The sequence below is a fragment of the Lacerta agilis genome, chromosome 10, assembly GCF_009819535.1.
Source record: "Lacerta agilis isolate rLacAgi1 chromosome 10, rLacAgi1.pri, whole genome shotgun sequence".
NCBI classification, from domain to species: Eukaryota; Metazoa; Chordata; class Lepidosauria; order Squamata; family Lacertidae; genus Lacerta; species Lacerta agilis.
The window spans coordinates 42,090,643-42,113,076 of NC_046321.1; the positions used below are offsets into that span (position 1 = coordinate 42,090,643).

Below are 22,434 nucleotides of genomic sequence, written 5' to 3' on the forward strand. Positions count from 1 at the left end.
CTAGCAGAAACCTAGTTAGGACCCAAACCATTAAATCCTTCAACAGAAAGTGACTCCATATTATGTGCTCTGTTTGTTTACCGATTTTTTTTTCCAGTTTGTTTGTTTTCTTTTCTTTACTGGTTTTTTTGCAGGCCAACACAGCAACGATAACACCTTTTAAAAACACATTACAATAAAACAGTTTATAATATAATATCACCCACTGATCTCCGAGTTGCCCAGAAAAGGCATTCTAACACATTTTTTTAATGGTTTTAAAAACATGCTGTCTTTACAAGGGATGCCATTTTAGCACCATTACATTTGAAGATGTTTTAATTGGCACCAAAACACTTTTTAGCCTACCCTTGAAAAATTAAATTAAGTTCAAAACATCGCCTCAGTTAAAAATGACGTATGCAGATTAAATAATTGATGGCGGGAATGATGGCCGGGGGGGGGGGGAGGTTGATTGAAAAAAATGACAAGCTCATAATTGTCCCTTCCCCACCTGGATATTATGCCATGCCCACTATAGTGTGGAAAGAACATAGCAAAATGAGCAACATAGCAAGATGACAGACTGATAGATGATGAGGACTAAAACAGATGGAGAGAGGTGAATACAAAGGAGAGTAGGGAAGGTAGGGTAGAAAAGGGCACTTAATCCACAAATTTATTACATATACATTTCATTTGCCCAGGACCTTTTAAGCTTGGGGTTCAGTACTCCAGTACTAAAGCATTAACACAGAAAGTAGTCACAGAAAAAAGGTGACTGATTAGCACTGCAATCCTAAACATGTCTACTCAGAAGTAAATCCTATAAAAGTCAGTGGGGCTTACTCTCAAATAAGTGAGATTCAGAAATGCAGCCCGATGTTATCAATGCCTACTAGCATGGTGGCTATGTATTATCATCAGCGCTGGAAGCAGAATGCCCCTGAAATGCAATTCCTGGGAATCACAAATGGAGACAGGGCTATAGTGCTCATGTCTTGCTTGTGGGCTTCTGTTGGGCATCTGGTTGGACATAACGCTGGACTAAATGGTCCAATTCAGTATGGCTCTTTTACGTCCTTTTGACTTTTCATAAGTAATAAGTGTGAGGATGTCCTCACACATGGTAATGTGTGTGATGGCTCTTAGGCATGCTTAGTATGGATGGGGAGATGGAGGGCTTCCTGTTTGCAGTTCATCCCTAGGTTTTGCTCTCCAGAAAACACACAAGAATCCAAAGTACAATCACAGGGTTTTATTTATGACTACCGTATACAAATCTCTACCAAGCTGTAGACACACTCATAGCACACTGACTAGGCAGGATGCCAGACTTTTCATGTGCCTTGCCTTGATATGATAAACTCAAGGTCCTCCAATGAAACAGATTAGTAGGAGATTCAGGATAGACAAAAGGATGTACTTCTTCTCACAGCCCTTAATTAATTGATGGGATTTGTTTCCACAATATGTGGGCGATTGGCAACAGATTGCTTAGATGGCTTTCAATTCATGGAGGATTTGTGGATCAGTGACTACCAGTCATGATGAATAGATGCAACCTCCAGATTCAGAAGCTGTTTGTCTGCTGAGGAGCAACAACTGGAGAGGCTCTTGTCTTCATGACCTGCTTGTGGGCTGCCGAGGGGCATCTGGTTGACCCCTGTGCAGAACGGGATGCTGAACAAAGCAGAACAGGCTTTTAGTTTGATCCTCCTGCAGGGTTTTTCTTGATGCTGTGTTCTTGATGCTGAGCAGCTCAGGGTTTTAGAGCTACCTTCTCCTAGAAAAAGGGACGCTTGACTCCTCCATATAACAAGTGACTGGCTGCCATGTTTTGGTCTGTAAGAAATCAGAGTCTTTTATTGGAGAATGTGGGATTTGAACAAAGAAATCTAATTGACCTGAGGCTAGAACCTAGCTACCGGGCTTCAACTTTAGAGTTTTCTCTGGCACTGAAGGAAAAAGATTTGTAGACATGATTGGAATTCCCAAATCTTCCAGAAGATCCTTTCAAAGCCACCCTGTGAAAGGAAGAAGGGTTTTTTGTTCGCTTCCTTGTTTTGCTGGTATCCATGTAGCTTTTCTTTTGCTATTTCACTTCATAACCATGTAGATAGAGACATAAAAATGGAGTGACATTGGCAAGTAATGGGAAGTTTACTCCTACTCACTTTACTTGGCTTTTGATCCATCTCCAAATAAGGAGAGCATGAATTACAGGAGAACAGAAAGGATCCAGCACAGCCCTTTATTTTTATTTTTGCGATGGCCCCTTTAGGTACTGTTGTTTGAAATTCCTGGGAAACCTTATTTGGATAAAACTGAGAAGAACTCAGGATATGGAGCTAGGCGAGACAGGGGTCCTGCTTCACAGAAAACATGCCCTTTCTGGAGGGGTGTCCTGTCCAGGTCCAAGTTATAGATTAAAAAACATAAGGGAGAGCAGAGCCTTGAAGTTCTCCATCAGCTGTTAGTTCCTGGATAGCAGATTGAGCAGGTATACATGACATATGCTCATAATCTTCCCCACTGTGGCGAGCTGTATCTTCTAGAGCAGGCTTACTCAAACTTGGCCCTCCAGATGTTTTGAGACTACAATTCCCATCATCCCTGACCGCTGGTCCTGCTAGCTAGGGATCATGGGAGTTGTAAGCCAAAAACTTCTGGAGGACTGAGTTTGAGGAAGCCTGTTCTAGAGTAATTATTTCTAAATGCACACATATACATATAAAGTTAGGGATGCGGGTGGCGCTGTGGTCTAAACCACAGAGCCTAGGGCTTGCCGATTACAAGGTTGGCGGTTCGAATCCCCACAACGGGGTGAGCTCCTGTTGCTAGGTCCCAGCTCCTGCCAACCTAGAAGTTCGAAAGCACGTCAAAGTGCAAGTAGATAAATAGGTACCACTCCAGAGGGAAGGTAAACGGCATTTCCGTGCGCTGCTCTGGTTCGCCAGAAGCAGCATAGTCATGCTGGCCACATGACCCAGAAGCTGTCTGCAGACAAATGCTAGCTCCCTCAGCCTATAGAGCGAGATGAGCGTGCAACCCCAGAGTCGTCTGCAACTGGACCTAACAGTCAGGGGTACCTTTAGATTTACCTTTTTTCACATAAAGTTAGCATTTGCATGTGAAGACCCCAGGAGCTGCCCCAATAATAAATAAATTCACACAACACATATTTTAGTTTTAGGTTATTAGCATAATTTTGGCCACAACTTTATTGATTACAGAAAATGAGTGGTTTGTTTAGGTTTGACTAGGCTGCGCCTGACGTCAGCAGGCCGCAGCACTGACGACTGGGCCCCACCATCTCATCAGTGCAGGTAAACACCATGGGGGAGCATTGGTACGGATCCGTGACTCAACCTCACCCCAAAAATGCTCCCAGAGAAAAGGGGCCGACAAGCATGGCGAGTCCCTGGATTCCTTTAACAGAATACCTCTTGCCATTGGAGGGGTTACAGATTCATAAACCACCCCTCCAAACCATCATTTAACCAATGCCTAACTGCCAAACCTTACAAGTTGTGATAATTTGCCATGTGGCAGGCGAAACCCAAGTGGAACCTTCCAATCAGCCAAATGGGAAAATTCCTACCGGGCCCCTGCCCCAAAAGCAGACGACCCATGACGGCATAGCAAGGTCAAAGCAACGTGTAAGTAGCCACCCTAAATGGATCTTGTGGATTTCATTACGGTCTCCCTGCCATTTCCCCCATAGTTCATTTCACAGGCACTCAGACGGAGAGGAGCTAAGGAGCATTGCCTTCTAATGACTTTTTCCAACAAAAGAAACAAAAATGTGGCACACCATCTCTTTGTTTGCAAATGCAATTTGGTGTGCATCCCTTTGATAATACGCCGGTATTCATTTTAGACTTTGTATGGCTGTAAACGTTGCAATCCTTTACATTCATTAAGCCCAGGACCATTTGCTATGTGCAAGCAAAGCGAGAGCCTGCCTATATCTCATACCCGTAAAGCATCCATTCTGAGTTACGCAGTAAATAAATGAGTCTGAGCCAGAAACCCAATTTCCAGAGTCCAGATCACTAAAGCTAAGTGAAACACCTTAGATAAATGTAACCTATTTCCAAAGGAATGAGAGTGCAATTTGATAACTGTCGATAATTCCCTCATTATGCCAAATGAGTTTGTCAACCAAGAAGACTACTGGATGGTTGATCTTAATTTGTTAATAAAAAGTCTGAGGAGATATTGCAACTAAGATAAAACTATCTGAGTCATAAAGGCACAGCACACTTTTTTAAAAAGCGTACTTGCCACCTTTAGAACGGTTATTTTTTCTCTAATAGCACATGGATAGGGCTTAACATTTTGATACGGGATGCAGGGCCTAAACATAGGTGGAAGGGTACTCTTCACTAGAGTTCAGAGATCAGATCAGAGAGTCATGGCCCAGACTTCAATCTCATTTACTATAACAGGGACTGGAGGGAGACGAGACAATTGTAGACTATGTTCCAGAAAGTTTGTGTTATCTATGTTCCTGTTGTTCCAGATATTATGAGATTTGTTGGAGTCAATGGAGAACAAACAATATTCTGAACAGTGAGCTGACGGCCCAGGCATTTTTTAGAACAGAGTGTGCTTGAATAGTAAAACTAGGACTTGTACTGTGAAAGACAGATAAATTTCTGCTTCTCTATTTGACATGGTAGCTCAATTGCTACCAGAATCAGAGTTATTTGTGCTTAGTCAGGAAGGATAGATAGCTAATGGGAGGGACAAAGTGCCATAATAAGCAGGGGCCTTGATCCCTGGGACAGTGGGAGTCACAGATCCTGTATATAAGCCCCAATTATATGTGATTAATGTATAACATTTGTTTGTTTGCTTATTTGTGGCCTATCTTTTACCAGGACCAGCCAGGGTAGAGTACAAAATAGTTCACATGCACACAAGAGCACAAACTCCTATGCATGCCGAGAAATACAAATAATAGAACCCTCTATATGTCTACAAATGTTCTACAGATCATTTTGAGAATTTTCCTTGTGAAATGTTCCAAGTCTACATCTGGGAAAGAGTATGAACTGCTCCATTTAGTTTATTAAATGAGATTTATACAAACACACAAAAGCAACTGCAACTAGTCTTCATTGCCCTACTGATTTTTAGCACACTCCCTGTGACTATGGCATTTTCTGGAAAGAGATTTCCAGAAGCTTGCACACATCAGAAACTATACACATTTGACTGTATGGTGAAAAAATGGTTTACAATACAATCAGAACTGTGTCTACCCTGAAGTAAGTCCAAGTGAATTCAGTGGGGCTTACTCCCAGGTAAGTGAGGTTAGAATTGCATCCTTAGGCAATTTTGTCTATCAAGTATAAATTTGCCTTTGATGGAGATAATTCCTGATGTCACAATGAAATAGGCCAGAAAAATGATGCTTGGGGAAGAATTGGTCTATTTGTGCAGTTGCAGTGGTTCAATAGAATGAAAATTTTAAAAAATCAAAGCTTCAGTGGAATCTCTCCCTAATTAGGATCAACCAAAATGTTGCAAAATAACCAGTAAGCTTCATATTACTCTTCTTCAGGGTAGGTGCATCACAATCAGAGCAAAAAGAGGAGGGTGTTTGGCACAAAAGTCCCCAAGGGAGCCAGCATGGTATCCTTTCAGAAATGTAGAAAACATAATTTCAGAATTAAAACAGAAACTTTTCTTTCTGTTCACAACTCACAAGGCTGTACATTAAAGATGGCATTGTGGTAGGCCTGTGGCTTGAACTACAAATTTGAAATTTGGACCGTGGTGAGATGCCCTATTTCAGTCTTCTTGATCCCTACCCTCTCTCTTGGGTGGGGTGGAACGACTTTTGCTGCTCTCCCTCCAATCCACAAGGTGGAGACATAAAGAGGGTAACAGCAACACACACATTATGAAAGGAACCCATGACATGACTAATGCTTGTTTGGTAACATTTGCATGGTGAATCTGCAATGTTAACCCTGCACTTGCCTGCCATTTTTCTGTGCAATACCACTCCACAAAGCAGGGTCGTTGTTTATCCCCTGCTGAATTCCCATTGGAAGTGATCACAGCAAAGAGATAAATGACCACAACTGCAGGGGGCAGAAGATGTGGGAGGAGTCAAGCACCACCTCTGCCTCCATTTTTCTCCTGCATCATAGATTCATAGAATTGTACAATTGGAAAGGACCCTGAGGATCATCGATTTCTCTCTCCCATCTCTCTCTCTCTCTCTCTCTCTCTCTCTCTCTCTCTCCCGCTATATCATTAAACATAGATTTGGCACTATACATTTGCCAAGACAACATCTAGTTTGGCCAAAATAAGATGGCAATCTTCCATCTGGACGCATCCTACACATATCATCCCTAAGCATTTGAATATGGAAAAGAGTAAGCAATCATCTCACAGCATCCCATAACATTTCATTAATTGTTATTGCGTTCTAATTAAATCAAACCATTGCATTAAGTATGCTTTTTTTAGGAGCAAGAATCCCTTATGCTTCTACAATGGTCCATTTTCAGTGACAACACTACATCCTCACAGAAGACAGCTTTGTTGACTTCATCTGTCCTAAACTGTCTGTGGGATTTCAATTGCTGGTCTCTAATCCATACTAAGATTTACTTCTTAACTATTTGCAATTAAGATGTGCTACTTCTTCAGAGAAAAGCAAAAGGCTGTGTACAATTTCAGAATAGCCTTAGAATGAATCCTGGCAATGTAATTATTAGTTCAGGCTTTTCTTTGCATAATGCCAATGTCACAGTCCTGGGGTCTCAGAACTGAGGGCAGCAGTTCAAGGACAGGCTGCCCTCCCCTCAGTCACCAGTGAGTGTGTGGAGTAGATATTCCAGCCTTCCACACCCCATCAGCTCCTTTATCATCCCTCAAGCAGCAGCTTCTGAATTCCCCCAGACAACCTGTTTCTTGTGCATCCATCCCGATTTGCTTGCACAAGGCATACACAGAGGTTATACTATGTCCTGTCTTCATTGAGACCCCCCCCCCCGATTTGCTTGTGAGAGGATTATATGACAATGAACATTTACCCTGAATTCATACTAATCTGCTTGTGTGGTAGTCATACACACCTATCAGCCAATCACCCATTCCCACCACCCATCTGAGTAACACCCATCCCCACTCTCTCACTATATATAAGGGTCTGGTGACTTCTGTTTCAGTGTATCTGAAGAAGTGTGCATGCACACGAAAGCTCATACCAAGAACAAACATAGTTGGTCTCTAAGGTGCTACTGGAAGGAATTTTCTTTTATTTATTTATTTTACTATGGCAGACCAACACGGCTACCTACCTGTAACTAAATCTTCCCATTAATCATTCATTCATCCAACACTTCTCCGTGCATCTCCCCATTAGTTTCCTAACTGCAAAACTCTCCGGGGTGGTGTTGGTTTTTGTAAGCGGATTTGTTGCACCACCACAACAGAGCACTTTCATTTACCTTTAATGGCGCAGACCTGTGCAATTGAATCCCTGCTGCAAAATACTGAGGGTGGAATTCAACACTGTGTTAAGAGAACAGTTGCATCAGTCCAAGCATTTCCACTTGCCAGATGAAACAGTTTCCCCTCTTCTCTCATCGCATGCTGTTCTTTCTGCATGCTGTCCCACCCAAGCATATTGGGGGCAGAGATGGGCGAGAGTGCTCTCGTGTTAGCATTCAACCCTGGCTCTCTGGAGGCAACCCCTGCCTTCCTTTCAGGACTCCCCTCTGAGGCTTATAACCTTTCAGGGAGGAGTCCGAAGCCTTATAGCCTCTCATCAACCTCTACCCTACTTCACCGGAGCCCATCTGTGATGATTAGTGCTCAGGCTACTCAAGAGCAAGTAGCCAGCCTGCCAGCTTCTTCCTCACAACTACTTTAAAAAAAGAGGAGGAAGCATCAAGGACAGCTTGACCCTAGTTGTTTTCAGAGTGGAGGTATGTTGCTTCACAGTCATTATTCTTTTGTGTTTGATTACCTGATGAAGTCAAGTAAATCCTATTATTTCTGTCATAGAGGTTTTGAGAGCCACTGAAGTAAATCTCGATAACCTGCAATTTCCTGGTGAAGAGCTACAAGAGAGTTGTTAGGTGCTCTTTAAGAGTGGCACAGAGCAAAATTCACAAAACCTCTAGTCGAGGCTCACTTGCTCCTTTTCAGTGGCTGCTCCTAGTGTGAGGACTAAAACAGTGCTGCCTGCCACCCCTGTCTCCAAGCGATATGAGATTCCAGGGGTTCCAATCCATGTTTCCTTTAAGAATGAGGCACAGCAGAGACAGTGGTGTCTTTATGATATATGGCTTGCTTACACATATATAAAACCTGAGCCCACGGTGGAGGGACTCCCAACATCAACACTCCCCAAGCATCTTATTTTTCCCATAGTCACAGCCTTGCATTCAAACAGACATCATTGTTCTGTCTCTCTGCCTCCTTCCAGCTTGTTGGTTCACATCTGGCCTACATCACTGCAACTCTCTACTCCAAATTCTAGCTTTGTTTGTCCACCCATTTGCCGCCACACACCAAGCCCCTTAATTCCCCATCACCTCACCAGGAAGCTAATTTGGCTATTCCAACCTTACACTGAGTCAGGCAACTGTTCCATCTAGCTCAGTATTACCTTTGTCAGCCATGCTGCCCTCCAGATGCTTTTGAGTACAACTCCCATTATCCCTGAATGTCTTGAACCCCTGACCTACCTGGCAGCAAGTCAGTATATCAAGTCCAAATTTCAAAGTCCGAAGATCAATCCACGCAAGCAAAATCCAAGGTCCAAAGGTCAGGAAACACAGTACAGGGTCAATCCAAGTAGGACAAATATGAAGTCCAGCAGTCAGGATACAGTCCAGAGTCAAACCCAAAGCACAGTCCCATAGAATCCAAGCCAAGGTCCATCAACATGGGCAGTTGAGCAGACACAGCACCTCAGCTCTGCTTCCCTTTTGCACTTTGCATGCTGATTGCAGCATCTGTGCTTGATGAGACATGTGAGCCTCACCTGTCCTCCTGAGCCTACTTCAGCTGAGGAATCACACACCACCTCTCAGAGCTAGCAAGCCCCACCTGGCCAGCTAGGGAGCTGGGCCTTGCCTGCTTCAGCCTTCTAGAGCACCCTCTCACTGCTCCCTCTGCCTCAGAGCCCACAGTGTTTGTGGAGACATGGGCCCCTCTGGCTCTGGGTCCTGCTGCTCTGGTTCCTGTGCACTGACCGCCATCCTCCGTCACCCTGCAAGTACTTCCTTCCCCATTCCTCTGCTTGCCCTAGTGTGTCCCAGTCCTGGCTACACATGGCGCTGAGATTCTCCTCCTCCTCCTCCTCCTCCTCTCCCACTTCTCCATTGTCCTGCCAGTTCATGACAATGAATGACTGTAGCCCAGAACATTTGGAGGGCACAAGTATGGCCTACACTGATTGGCCACAGGTCTCTGAGGTTTTGGACTAGAGTATTTCCAGCCCTACCTGCAGATGCCAGGGATGGACTTTAAGATGTATCATGAGTTTGTGGGTGCCAGTTTCCTATAATCCCTGAATCTAGCAAGTGTTAGAATTTAATCAAGGCTTGGGGTGTTAAACTAGTTGCCAGACCTCTCTAATCCGTGGATCCAGCAAGTGTTAAAATCTAATTACCGGTAAGCCAGTCTAGTTTCCTGTGAGCACCTGGATGAATGGCCATTAAGAGATCAAGAGGGCTCAGCAGGAGGTGGCAAATGGGTGAGGGGGCCCTCCCTCAAGTAAAGCCAGAGTTTAGAGTAGAGAGGTGAGAATTAGCAATAATGTGACCTAGAAGTAAAGCAGCAAGCTGGAAAGCCAGAGAGACAGAACATAATGTTTGTAGTCATTGGGGTCTTGTCAGTCTTCCCAAAAGTTAGCTGTATGGTACTAAGATTACTTTTATGTTTGCTTTAGTGCATGAGCACTTATTCTAATCTGAAGAAGCAATTTCAAAAAAATATCAGTGATCCATCCCTGAAGTGCTACTGGAGCACTGTTCCTACTAACCTAGGCTGCCCAGACTGCTTTCATTTCAGAAATTAGACCGCAATTGTTGTTACAAAAAGATGACTTCCGTGCTCATCTGTTTACTTGTAAGGAATCAGAATTTCCTCAGCTTTAACAGTCCTCTTTTGTGCATGTGAAAGTGGCCCGCTAAATAAACACCACTTGCACACATCTAGAAAAATACATTAGAATATTTCTGGATAATGCAGCAAGGAGTATATGATGGCCCCAGAGAATTTGCAAGCAAGGAGGAAATCATGTCAGGATTTCCACAGCTAATTTAGAATCTACAATTTCTCTAGAGCCAAATGCATTTTGTGATTAATTTGTCACATTCAATTACAAATTGAGATTTCTTTATTATTATTATTTTTAAAGCTGTTTGTAATCATAGCTGCCCCCTGTGAAAGACAGACTCTTTCTTTATAGCTAATCATACACATGGACACACAGAGTTATCATCAATTATATCTTTTGATTTAGGCTATGATTTAAGAGGAATTTTCAAACAAGCAACTAGATATCTCCTATTTAGTTGAGAAAAATTGTGCCTGATTAAACACAGAGCCGTCTCATCCATAGAAGCCGGTGGCGCGGTGCGCCAGGGCGCTGGGCGCCCCAGGAGCGCCCCCGCGAGCCCGCCGGCATACCGGGCTCCTCCTCCCCAACCCGCCCCCGCCCCCACGGGCAGGCGGGCACTCGCGCGCCGGCGGGCGGGCTGTAAGCCACCCGCCCTCGCCTCCCAGAGCCCCAGCTGGAGCGGCGCGGGGCTTTGCGCGACCTTCCAGCACTCCAGCTGGGGCTCTGGGAGGCGAGGGCGGCCGGCTCGCGCTCCCGCGCGCAGCCGGCCGCCCGCCCGATGCAGCGCGAGCTGCCCAGCAGCGCCGCGCCGTCCAGCTGCGCGCGGAGCGCGAGCTGCGCGGGAGCGCGAGCCGGCCGCCCTCGCCTCCCATCCCGGAAGCGCTGGAAGGGCGCGCAGAGCCCCGCGCCGCTCCAGCGCCACGCCCCTCACCCCCCGCTCGCCCACCCCCCTCCCAAGGGGCGGCAAGCGCGGGAGGGAGGCGGCGGAGAGGCGGCATGGCGGGGGCGCCGGAGGGATAGCCGCGCCAGGGCGGCAGATCCCCTTAAGACGGCTCTGATTAAACATCCTACTAAGGTGTTACTACTATCGATTGATGCATTGCAATAATTCTTTTCATAAAGCAATTAGTTAAGAATTACAGAGATAACTGACTAGGTGCATATTTACTCTGAAGCAAGCTCGCTGAGTTCAAAAGATTGCAGCCTTTAATTTCTTCTGTGCCATCCTTTAAGAAAAATATATTAAGAATGATGTTGTGCGTCTTTTTACTATTTGGTGGGATCTATAAATTAGGGATTTCTGTATGATATCCAAGTGGAACAAGGCTACACACACAAAATGAAAAGTTGCTTCGGTGTTTGGAAATATCTGTCCGTTATGTATATTATACCCCAAAGCCCATTTAACAGAGACATACTATGTTCTTCACCACGTCACATAAACCACAGTTGAATCTAAAGGCGCAGGGAGAGAAACAGTCATCACCAGCCAAGCAAGAAATATGTCTCTACTGAACAAGGAAAACAAAAGCATTGCAGTCTTTTGCTGCTCAAGTTCTGGTGGGAAACCAGTGGTTGTGAAGAAGTGAGGGCAGAGGGGAATGTGCATTGCTAACAAAAAGGAGGAGACGTTTGTTACATTTTCCTTTTAAAAAAACAAAAACAAAAAACACCACCACGTCATAAAGAAAACAAAATCAATGCCAAGTCAGGTTTTTCAATACCACATTTATGCATGGTGTTGAGGGTGGCCTCGCATATCTCTGTACATCACTACTCAACACTCAATGACCCACCGCTGAAAGTGAGGGCTGCACTGTAAAGCATTGTGGTTGAGCTCATGATGAGGTGTTCATTTGGGTCAGACATGCAAATCAACACTCAAAGCTGAGGTAGCAAAGTGATGAATGAGCGAGCATGTGCAAAATAGCTCATAAGCACATATGAACATCTGGCTATATCAGGGCTTTGCAGGCTTATATCCAGGAAAGATATTTTTAGACATTCTCCTGGGCCTTATTGTGCTCCCAGAGACCCAAGTGCCTTTCAGCAGTGCAACCACTTCTAGAGGAGAGTGACGTGGCCATAGATTCCTTGATAACCTCAAAACTGGACCTGTTGTAATGTACTGTACACGGCGCTACCTTTAAGAACTATCCAGAAACATCAACTGGTTCAGAAGGTGGCAGAGTGTTGGGTGCTGCAGCGCATCTGCCAATGTTCCCTATCATGCTTCTCCTTCTCATGGTTTTAGATCGCTCGGTGGCCCACAAGGAGCACATTATGCCTGTGAGGAAAGAATCACACCAACTCCCAGTTTGTTTCTGGACACAATTTAATGTGTTGGCCTATACTTTTAGGTCTTTAAATGGATTGGCTCCCAGGTACTCTCTGCACAAACTTCCCCATGTGTTAGGATAAACAGTTCTGGCCCTGCTTTAAGTACAGGACCAGCCCACCCATGAGGCATGGGGAGGTGACCATCTCAGGCGGCAGATCCACAAAGGCAGCAGATCCCAATGTCAATCTTTCTCTCCCCTGCCCCCTGTTCCTGATATTCACTCATCCCTTCATCGCTGGTGGGAAGTGGAGTGCCATTTTGGGGTATGCTTGGGCCAGCATTGCCCGAGATCAAGGTGGCTGGTACAAGGGACAGCGCCTTTTTTGTTGTGGTGTCATGTTTATGGTACAATCCCCTCAACTGAAGTCATCAGATCTGTCTGCTAGGCTAGTGAGAACCATTTAGTATCAGAGAGCATAAACTTTTTTAAAAAATGCAGTTCTTATTGTAATTTTGTTTACAGATGCTATTTCTTGACGACGACGATGATGGATTCTTTTTTTTGTCTTTAATGTGTGCATTTTTATTGACGTATTTGCTTTTTATTGAAGTGTATTCATTTTATGTGCTTGTAAGCTGCCCTCGGAGCTTTTTAAAAGCTGTGTGGCAAGCTAAACATTTAAACAAATAAGCAAAGGATACATGTCCCACTTCCTTGCGGATCTGCGTGTTAGCACTGGCGTATCTGAAGCTACAGTCGGATAATATTACACACTAAGGAAGTGTAATGGTCATGCAACAGAGAAGGAACAGACATCGCATCGCATAATGGTGTTAAGGTAGCTACACTCCAAAGCCCACAACACTGGATAGCTCATATCCCCAAGTATCTGTTCATTTTGCTTAAAGCGTCACACACTGTGTTCAGGTCACTCCGAAGATCCTGGACAACGTTTTCAATACTTCTGGTGTCTTTCAGAATTTCAATGCTTTGGGTGTATGGGTTGAAATATACTGAAAAGGGACGGTTGATTGATTTTGCAAAGTCCCTGAAAGTTTAAAAAAAGAAAGAAAGAAAGAAAATTAACTCCTTTTTCTGTGCCTTCAGATAAGAGAAAATTAGATTTGGGGGTTGTTTTTAAGGGTCAAGTGAAAGAACTTGCCTCATTTTTTCTTTGGCTTCTTCAAAACTTTCAGAGACAAAGTAAGCTTCCTGGAAAGTCGTGATAAGGCATTCTTGCAAGCAGGTTGTCTTTGGATCAAAAGTTTTCACACTGGCTTTATCAGACAGAGCGTGCTGCAAAACACACCACAGCATCTGTTAAATTATATTACAGAATGCTCAAGTGTTTCTGTACACCCAGCTTTTATAGCATAGTATGCTCTCAAACAGTTGCTAGTCTCACCCATTTTATTTAGAGTGGTCTTTCATCATCAATAGGATGAATCCATTTTTATTCAAAAATCTATTAGTTGCTGTAAGAGCCTTTCCCCCCAAATGATGACATAATCGAAAACAACTAAGAGCTATCTCTGCCCTGTATGCATAAGAGGCTTAAATCATCAACCTTGAAGAGACACTTATCAATAAATATTCCAAGCAGAATTACTGGGGAAGCGCAAATTACCAGCTTCTCCAGGCAATAAACGTTTGCCCATTTTACAAGTAAAATTTAATCCTACGGTGTTATTCACACAACATATGCCATTTGTGTGACAGTCAATATCGTATCTTGAAAATGCATTTCGGTCTACAAGTGAAATAGATATATGGTGAACAGTTGATAATTTTTTAAAAATTGTATGTTGATAGAAGACATTACCCTTTCGCGCAAATGCTGCTAGAATAGGATTATGCAAACAGATAGATAGACATAGTTATAAGAGGAAGCAAAGGAGGACATGCATGTATTTCCAAAAGAGAAATTGAACAGCATCCTTGTGATAAGAAAGAGAAATGAATTTGCTGTGTTTGGAAACCATATCAAACTACAGTTTAGCGGAACATGAACAGGCCCAGCCTCTTTCAGGGTCCCCACAGTCTGATCCCAGATGCTCCTTTGCGTGGCTTCATCACAGCAGCAGGGCAGAACAGTGTTCGACATTTAACTATGATGACTTTAAAGATTTGGAAACTATGGTTTGAAATTGTCTTGTTTGAAACAAAGCACAATAACTTTCATTGGTTCAGACAATACGATAAACTGTAAGTTAGCCAAAAGCGGGGCATAATGGGCTTATACATTCTCTGCCGTCATGCGAAATGACCAGGAGCACAACCCCTATGCAGATCGGGGGTTGCCCATATATATATATATGTTTTAAAGTGTTCAATATAAAAGGTGGGCACACTTTAAATCAGCCTTTCCCACACTTGTTCCTCTCCAGACGTGTTGTTCAAAACATGTGGAGATGCAGATGGGATAGAAATTCAACTCAGTTCTCATTTAAAGGTGAATCTATTAAATTCACACTTGCTAAAACAATATGCAAACAACACAGCTATCCTTTTGCAATTCACACATACCCAGTTTTTGCAATGCAGTTCTCCAACCAGTAATGTTTATAAAAATGCTTATATAAGCAGAAAGTGTGCGTTAAATGAATATATTAGTAAAAATAGTGGCAGCACTGGCAGGAGGAATAGAGGTATTCCAGGATCAAATCTGAAGGCGGTACGGTTTTTGTAATTCCGGGACTGTCCCTGGAAAATCGAGACACTTGGAGGGTATTCCCAATTCCCCTCACAGAGCTACAACTCTCAGAGTTACATGTGAAGAGAGATTGATTGTTAAACCATGCTGCAAGTTGCTAGCGTCACTACACTGTAGGTTTCTTAATTGTGGTTTTTTTATTATTATTATTCTGCTTGAGAAAATAAACCTTTTGGAAAAGACACACTTAAATACTGGAAGGTTGCCTATGGCAACAGGCATTTTCAAATGGCGTGTTTTCAGATTTCCAAAAAATGTTTTACAACATCAATAGAATTATTTTTAAATAAAATTTAGACCGGTGTAATGTTATAGAAGGATCAGAGAATTTTTTTATACGCCACCACAGCAGCCAGAATTCTATTGGCTCAGAATTGGAAATTGAAAAGCTTACCAACGGTAGAGGAATGGAGAATAAAATTAATGGAATATTCGGAACTAGTGAGATTAACTGCAAGGATAAGAGACCAGAGAGATCAACAGGTTCAGGACGATTGGAGTAAATTTCTGAAATATTTAGAAGTCTATAATCATGTAATTCACTAACAGGCGGGACAGAATTCTTGCAACCTAGCAGAAAAGTATGACCAAAGATGGAGGTACTGTAATAGGGGAAATAAAATTGGAAACTCAAGGGAAAGCGGATGAATGATGTAGATTAAGAAAACTAGAGTGGAGTAGGCGGGAAGTCAAAACTCGGCGGAGTTCTTGTAATACTGCAAAAAGTGTATCTGACAAATGTATGTTTATGTTCATTTTTGAAAATAAAAATATATTTGCAAAAAAAAAGAAAAAAAGATTGTTTACACAAATGGAAGGAGACTTTAAAGATCAAGAGACCCAAAAATATATCCCGGGCTTCACGTTTATGTCTTTTACCAGTATCATTTCATCGTGCTTTTGGCAAAAGCCCACATGTTGGCAGAGCCCTGCTTCTGGAAGAGCCTAGAAGAGAGGTATTTCTGCCTCATTCCAACACTCTCCAATGGCTTTGCTTGGAGGTTAGGACTGCACTGCCCATTTGCTTTTTTGCCACTCTGTTTTTTTCAAATCCATGCACTTGTGGAAAAGGAATGCATGTTTTATTTGGGATCGGGCACCTTTTTGAAATGCGTTTTTCAAGCACTCCAAAACACATGTACTAACGGTTACCAGGGCCATTTAGAAATAGGTAAATACAATCAGCATCGAATTATACAAGAAATATGTATCTTTATGCAGCAGTGAGCTGGTTACTAGCCATAAATAATGCAGGCTTATGTATATTTATTGTTTACATTCCTACCTTGAGTTCTCCAATGGAAGATAGAAGCCCTGCTCCGTAAGCCCGGAGTTGCCCATCTTGCTTACAAAGGCCAAATTCAATAGTGAAAAAATAGCACTGTAAGAAAGAGAAACAGATGCCCTTAAGTCCGGGTGTGCGCACAAGTTCAAAGAAAGCATGTCATCAGGGCTTTCGCTTGCATACACAACTACTTGAGAATTTCATGTTTTTTAAATAAGTTCAATCAAGGACATACACAGTTCAGTACTTTAAATGTAATTTCCCCACAAAGGGCAAAATCAGGAACGCTCTGATTTATTTCCTCTGGCTCTGTCCTAAATCTGTTTACGAAGCATCACCATTAGAATCAGCATGATTCATGGAAGGAAGCACCTATGGTTGAGGCAGTACACATGCACCTTTGCAGCAGCCAGTAAGTATGAAGTGTTTGCTTGAATATGTTAAATTATTCCAAACCATCTTCGCCCACATACACACAAAATCAACAAAAAAGACACTATATATATATATATATATATATATATATATATATATATATACACACACACACACACACACATATATATATACATACAGACACACACACACACACACACACACACGCTTATATACAGTTTTGAAATGCAGGCATATCATGAAATGCTATCAAGAAAGAATCCAAAATGCAGGCAGCTGTATTGATCCATACACACACACACACACACACACACACACACACACACACAACCAAAACAACAGCAGTGCATGGTGTAATACCCAGTTATTAGAATCAACTGACAGTCATAGAAGAGGAAGCTGCAAATGGTCGAGTAGTGGCTGGCTACAATGCTGAAGTTTAGCTGGGGAGTCCCGGGTCCACATCCCTGATCAGCCAAGTGGCATGGCTGCAATCCTATATGTAGTTGCCTGGGAGTAAGCTCCGCTGAACTCAGTTGTGCTACCTTCTCACTGCATAGCCACCTTATGGAGCACATTTAAAGGTAAAGGTACCCCTGACTGTTAAGTCCAGTCGCGGACGACTCTGGGGTTGCAGCACTCATCTCGCTTTACTGGCCGAGGGAGCCAGCGTTTGCCTGCAGACAGCTTCCGGGTCATGTGGCCAGCATGACTAACCTGCTTCTTGCAAACCAGAGCAGTGCACAGAAATGCCGTTTACCTTCCCACTGGAGCAGTACCTATTTATCTACTTGCACTTTGATGTACTTTTCAACTGCTAGGTTGGCAGGAGCTGGGACCGAGCAACGGGAGCTCACCCTATCATGGGGATTTGAACCGCCGACCTTTTGATCAGCAAGCCCAAGGCTCAGTGGTTTAGACCACAGTGCCACCCGTGTCCCTATGGATCACATTTAGCTTCTTTAAAATAACTGGGACCTTTAGCTTTTAATTCAACAATGCAAACAATTCTGCAAAGTTAAGCTTTTTCTGGTAGCTGGAAATAGGAACCCCATAAATGGAAAGGAGTGTTGAGCCTCTACTTGATTCTCTTCCTCCTTCTCAGAGTTCTTCTATGGAGTGACAAACAATAAAGAATAGCAACACATGAAGGCCTCGAGATCACCTCAGTCACTTGCCCAAGCCAGGAGGGGCCATTGCTTAGCCTGGTGCATCCTGCTCTGAAAATGCTTCCATTTCTTCCCACCCACCCTTTCCTACTCCATTAATTGTTGGTGGCATTACTGCAACCATCTAGGGATTTTTTTTCCAGAAAAAGAGGTGCCAAAATTTGTTGAGATTTTTGGGGGGGAACACCCAAAAAACCACCGTGATGCCTGCCACCTCTGTCATGCTGCCCCAAGGCAGGGAAACGGCACAGCAACACTACAGAGGTAACAGAATGCAGCAAAGAGGTGCCGGGACTCAGTTCTGGTGAGTCCTGGCTGAAAAAAGCCCTGCAGCCATGGGAATAACCACATATGTGAGTTGTTTACCTGTGTGAAAAATGAGATGCAAGAAGACCTTCTGTAGGAGAGTTGTGAAAGAACCTGCAGGTTTGAATTTGTAATCTTAGTGAAGACGAATGTGTAGGCATTCTTGAAAACCCGAAAGCCTGAATTAGCACCGGTTTATTTAACAGATGCTAGAATGGTGGAGCTGCACGTAATCTGAAGGCTAGCCTGATAGTATAGTATGATTAAACACCAGGTGGTGTTTCTGCAGTACGTTAGGAAGAAACACAAGGTTGCAAGGCTGTCTTGCTGTTGATTTTAACCACCTTCTCCATGTGATCCACTGTTGGCAGGGGTCCCAAAAGCCATTTAAAGTACACGTATGGGGCTTGCACTAGCCAAGTGGAATAATGGACTTTTCATGGAACAGCTGACTTTCATTGCTTATCAGAAAGTGCTTTTTAAAATGCTTCCATCAGTTTGCCATGAGGCATCGGGAGCTGCTGTTTGAGGAGAATGTATCTAAAAAGTCCCTCAGGCCCACATAGATAGTTTCACATTCTCCATAGACCATGGCCTTTATCTCCTGTGGTTTTCAAGATATATATGAATTACTCATATTACTCTGAATACAGTTGACTCACAATTTACACACATTTAAATGGTGCACATTCAGCTTGTATGTGCTTGGCCAAAAATGAATCTTAGCGTCTGGAGGTGCAGGGTGAGTGTGTTTTGACTCTATGTGATTAAGTCATCTCTAAACACAGGCAGACAAACAAATTAGCACAGGCTAATGAATAATGACATATTTCTAGAGAGGGATACATGGTTGTATAGTCATGGTGTTAATTCCTGTTCTATCTGATGTCACTATTTCTGTTGCAGAAATAATGCAATCTAAGCCAGGAATAGCCAGTGTTGAGCCCTCTAGATGTTGTACAATTGCAATGCACAACAGCAAAACCAATGGCCAAGAATAATGGGAGCTGGAGTTGAAGAACATCTGGAATGCAAAATGTTGACTACTCCTGATCTAAGCCATCTGAGGTTTAATGCCAGCAGCCAAGGTAACTGAGGTAGGTGACAGCATTTTCTCCTCCTTTCATTTTGACTAGCCTACTCCCTCATTTTTTAGATTATAATGGATCTAGAAATAACATCGGCTTGGATCCTAACTAGGCTTCATCTGGCATTAGTATGCTCCCAGCAGTGGAAGCAACTTCCATCAATTCCCCCTTCCACCTCTTCTGCCCTCTGAAAATCTTCTCTGGAGAGTTGGGGGACACTCTGGAACAACACGAGAGGCAGTGCAGGGGCCTGGGGAAAAGAGAATTGGCAAATACCTCCCCCAGTTCTGTTAGCAGGATCCTAGTGATCTCAGTTCTCTTTGTGCACAGTAGAAGCCCTTCTCTTTGTAGATGCCTAGTTAAGATCCAAGCCATTGTGTGAAATAGTTTGTAATCTTCTTGTCACATCTATTCATTTGTAGAAATGGGGTATTATTTACCTGTCTGCCAAAGATGCTCTAGAATTTAATTCACTTATGCTTATGCGTAAAGTTGCCGATAACAGAGAACTAGTGGAATTAGTGTTTTAAAAGGGATGTATTCCATCACAGTATATACATGCCAAAATAACTCATTTTCATTTTATAAGGGATAACAGTCTTTGAAAAGCCTGAGTTTTGAGAATATATATATATAGATAAACTAAAGATAAAATGTCCAGATGGTAAAATTGTAATTTGTATCTGCCAAGTTCTAATTTTTATCAATACTGTATATTTAGAACAACCCTTCATATGAATAATAAGGAAAAGCTACTGCAAATGTAATTTCTTTCCTGTATGCAGCATCTATGGTAGATTCTGATTCACAAAGCTTTTGTTAGGATAGAGAATGAAGTATCTCGCCCAATGCTGCCATCTTCAGATCATTAGTCCTTAATACAATTATTTTAACCTTTGCAGAATTTTCTGTTGATTTCACAGCTTTGGAGAACTATTCTGGCAATAAATCCATTCTAATTAAGAAAAGATAAACTAAAAATAGAGGATTCACATTTTATATAAGAGTAAGCTCCCATCACGCTTCACTCTGTTTTCTTTAATTTCTTTAACATATACTGAGTTATTCTCTGCTAAGCCTTTTAAAGTTTTTTTTAAGTATTCTTAAATTAAAAGGGGGTAATTAAAAGCATTCCTCAAACCAATTCAATTATCTGAGATTCTCCTTTCTTTGGTTATATTTATTGCTTCCTTCCACAGCTACTAAAACAATGTAGTAGAGAAATAAATAGTGATTCTCAATTTAGATGCCTTTCAACATACAAAGGTATTCTGAAATACTGGCTCCCTGTCCATCAAAAGTGCACAAACACATCAGGTGTGCAGCTCATACAGTTCCTATTAAACTTAATAGTTTCAGTAACTGAGATAACAGCAGATGCACCTATCATATCCCATCAGAAAATGCTTTTACAAATGCTCATTCCTGTTCCTTTAACTGAAGTCAAGGGCCTTTGTCCAAATTCACCTAAACAGGAGCATAAGTGATGCTTCCTCAAGCATGAAGGCATCTTTACACCTTCAAATGTCTCTTGAATTTGGGCCAATAGAAATTGCCCCATTAATGTCAGTAGGAACCAAAGGAAGCTCTAGAAATGCACAGTCGGCAGGGAGTTTATTCTGTTGAGCCATTAAATTGGGGCCTCCTGTGGAAATGATCAATGCAACACGCTGGGCCAGGAAAAGCTCACCTGATAAAAGGAAACAAAGTTTCTTACTCTACTATGCATTTATTTGATAGAGGCTGGAAGGCATTTACTTGAAGCAGTATTTTGGGGCTACAGATCATTATTAAATATATATATATATACAGTCGTACCTTGGATCCCAAACAACTTGCGAGTCAAACGTTTTGGCTCCCGAATGCCACAAACCCAGAAGTGAGTGTTCCAGTTTAGGAATGTTCTTTGGAACCTGAACATCCAACGCGGCTTCCAATTGGCTGGGGGAGCTTCCTGCAGACAATCGGAAGCCATGCCTTGGTTTCCAAACAACGGACTTCCAGAACTGATTCCATTTGACCTCCGAGGTACCACTGTATATATGAAGATGATTACAGCGGTACCTCAGGTTACAGACACTTCAGGTTGCAGACTCCGCTAACCCAGAAATAATGCTTCAGGTTAAGAACTTTGCTTCAGGGTGAGAACAGAAATTGCGCAGTAGCAGCGGAAGACCCCATTAGCTAAAGTGGTGCTTCAGGTTAAGAACAGTTTCGGGTTAAGAACGGACCTCCAGAACGAATTAAGTTCTTAACCCGAGGTACCACTGTATTTCAAAGATGGGTGTGCGCAACAAAAATCCACATACCTTCATAACAGCAAAGGAACTTTCCAGAAAATTTATTGATTTAGTATCTATGTTAAGCATATATTCTAGAAATAAGTCGACCCACTGATATCAATGGTGTAACTTTGGGTGGAAGAGGACAAGAGCTGGACACAATGTATAACCCTTTATGTCTAATACAAAGCTAACTGTGGCCACTCATCTAAAGATACAAAATACTTGTAATTTTAAAACACTAAGAAACAGTAGCAATTCAATAGCTGGCATTGCCAGATCCCTAGCTCTAGCAGAATTGTGTTCCCTTCCATCCTAAACAGAAGAAGAAAGCTTACCTTGACGTTTCATGTATCCTTGGCCTCCTCCCAGTGGTGTTGCAAGGTGGGGTGGGGGGTGGTTAGCCCCGTGTTCCATGTCTGGGGGGGGTGACAAGAAGACACCCCGCGGGGTGCTTGCCCTGCCACCCTGGCCCAGGCATGTCAAACACATTGTTTGAGCTTAAGTGGCCACCTATATTGACAAACTAAAGCTGAAAATGTGTAGTAGTGCTAAAAAAAAACTCTCTTGAGTAGTATGCTACTGCTACTTTTTGAAAATCAGCCACAGTAGTTTTCTAATGTTTACTTTCTTCCAATACATTTACCAGTGCCTTTAAACATTACTTACAAAAGATTATTCTCAAGTGTCTCATATTCCTAAACGTCTGTGGCAATGTCATGCTTGAACAATAATGCACACTTCTTTTGGAGAGGACACACAAGACCTCCAGAGTTACTCTGCAATCTACTCTACTATTATCTACAATCTATTCTATTATCAGTCA

The 22,434-nt window shown here is 42.7% G+C and overlaps 1 protein-coding gene across 1 annotated transcript in view; it reads right to left on the bottom strand.

The window, feature by feature from the left end:
- Positions 1–12,912: 12,912 nt before the first annotated feature.
- TPH2 (tryptophan hydroxylase 2) overlaps positions 12,913–22,434 on the bottom strand; it is a 60,255-nt gene continuing 50,733 nt past the window's right edge. Inside the window, 3 exon segments of the mRNA XM_033161586.1 lie at positions 12,913–13,417; positions 13,532–13,665; positions 16,368–16,463. Coding sequence (XP_033017477.1) covers positions 13,243–13,417; positions 13,532–13,665; positions 16,368–16,463 — 405 coding nt within the window. The 3' untranslated portion in view covers positions 12,913–13,242.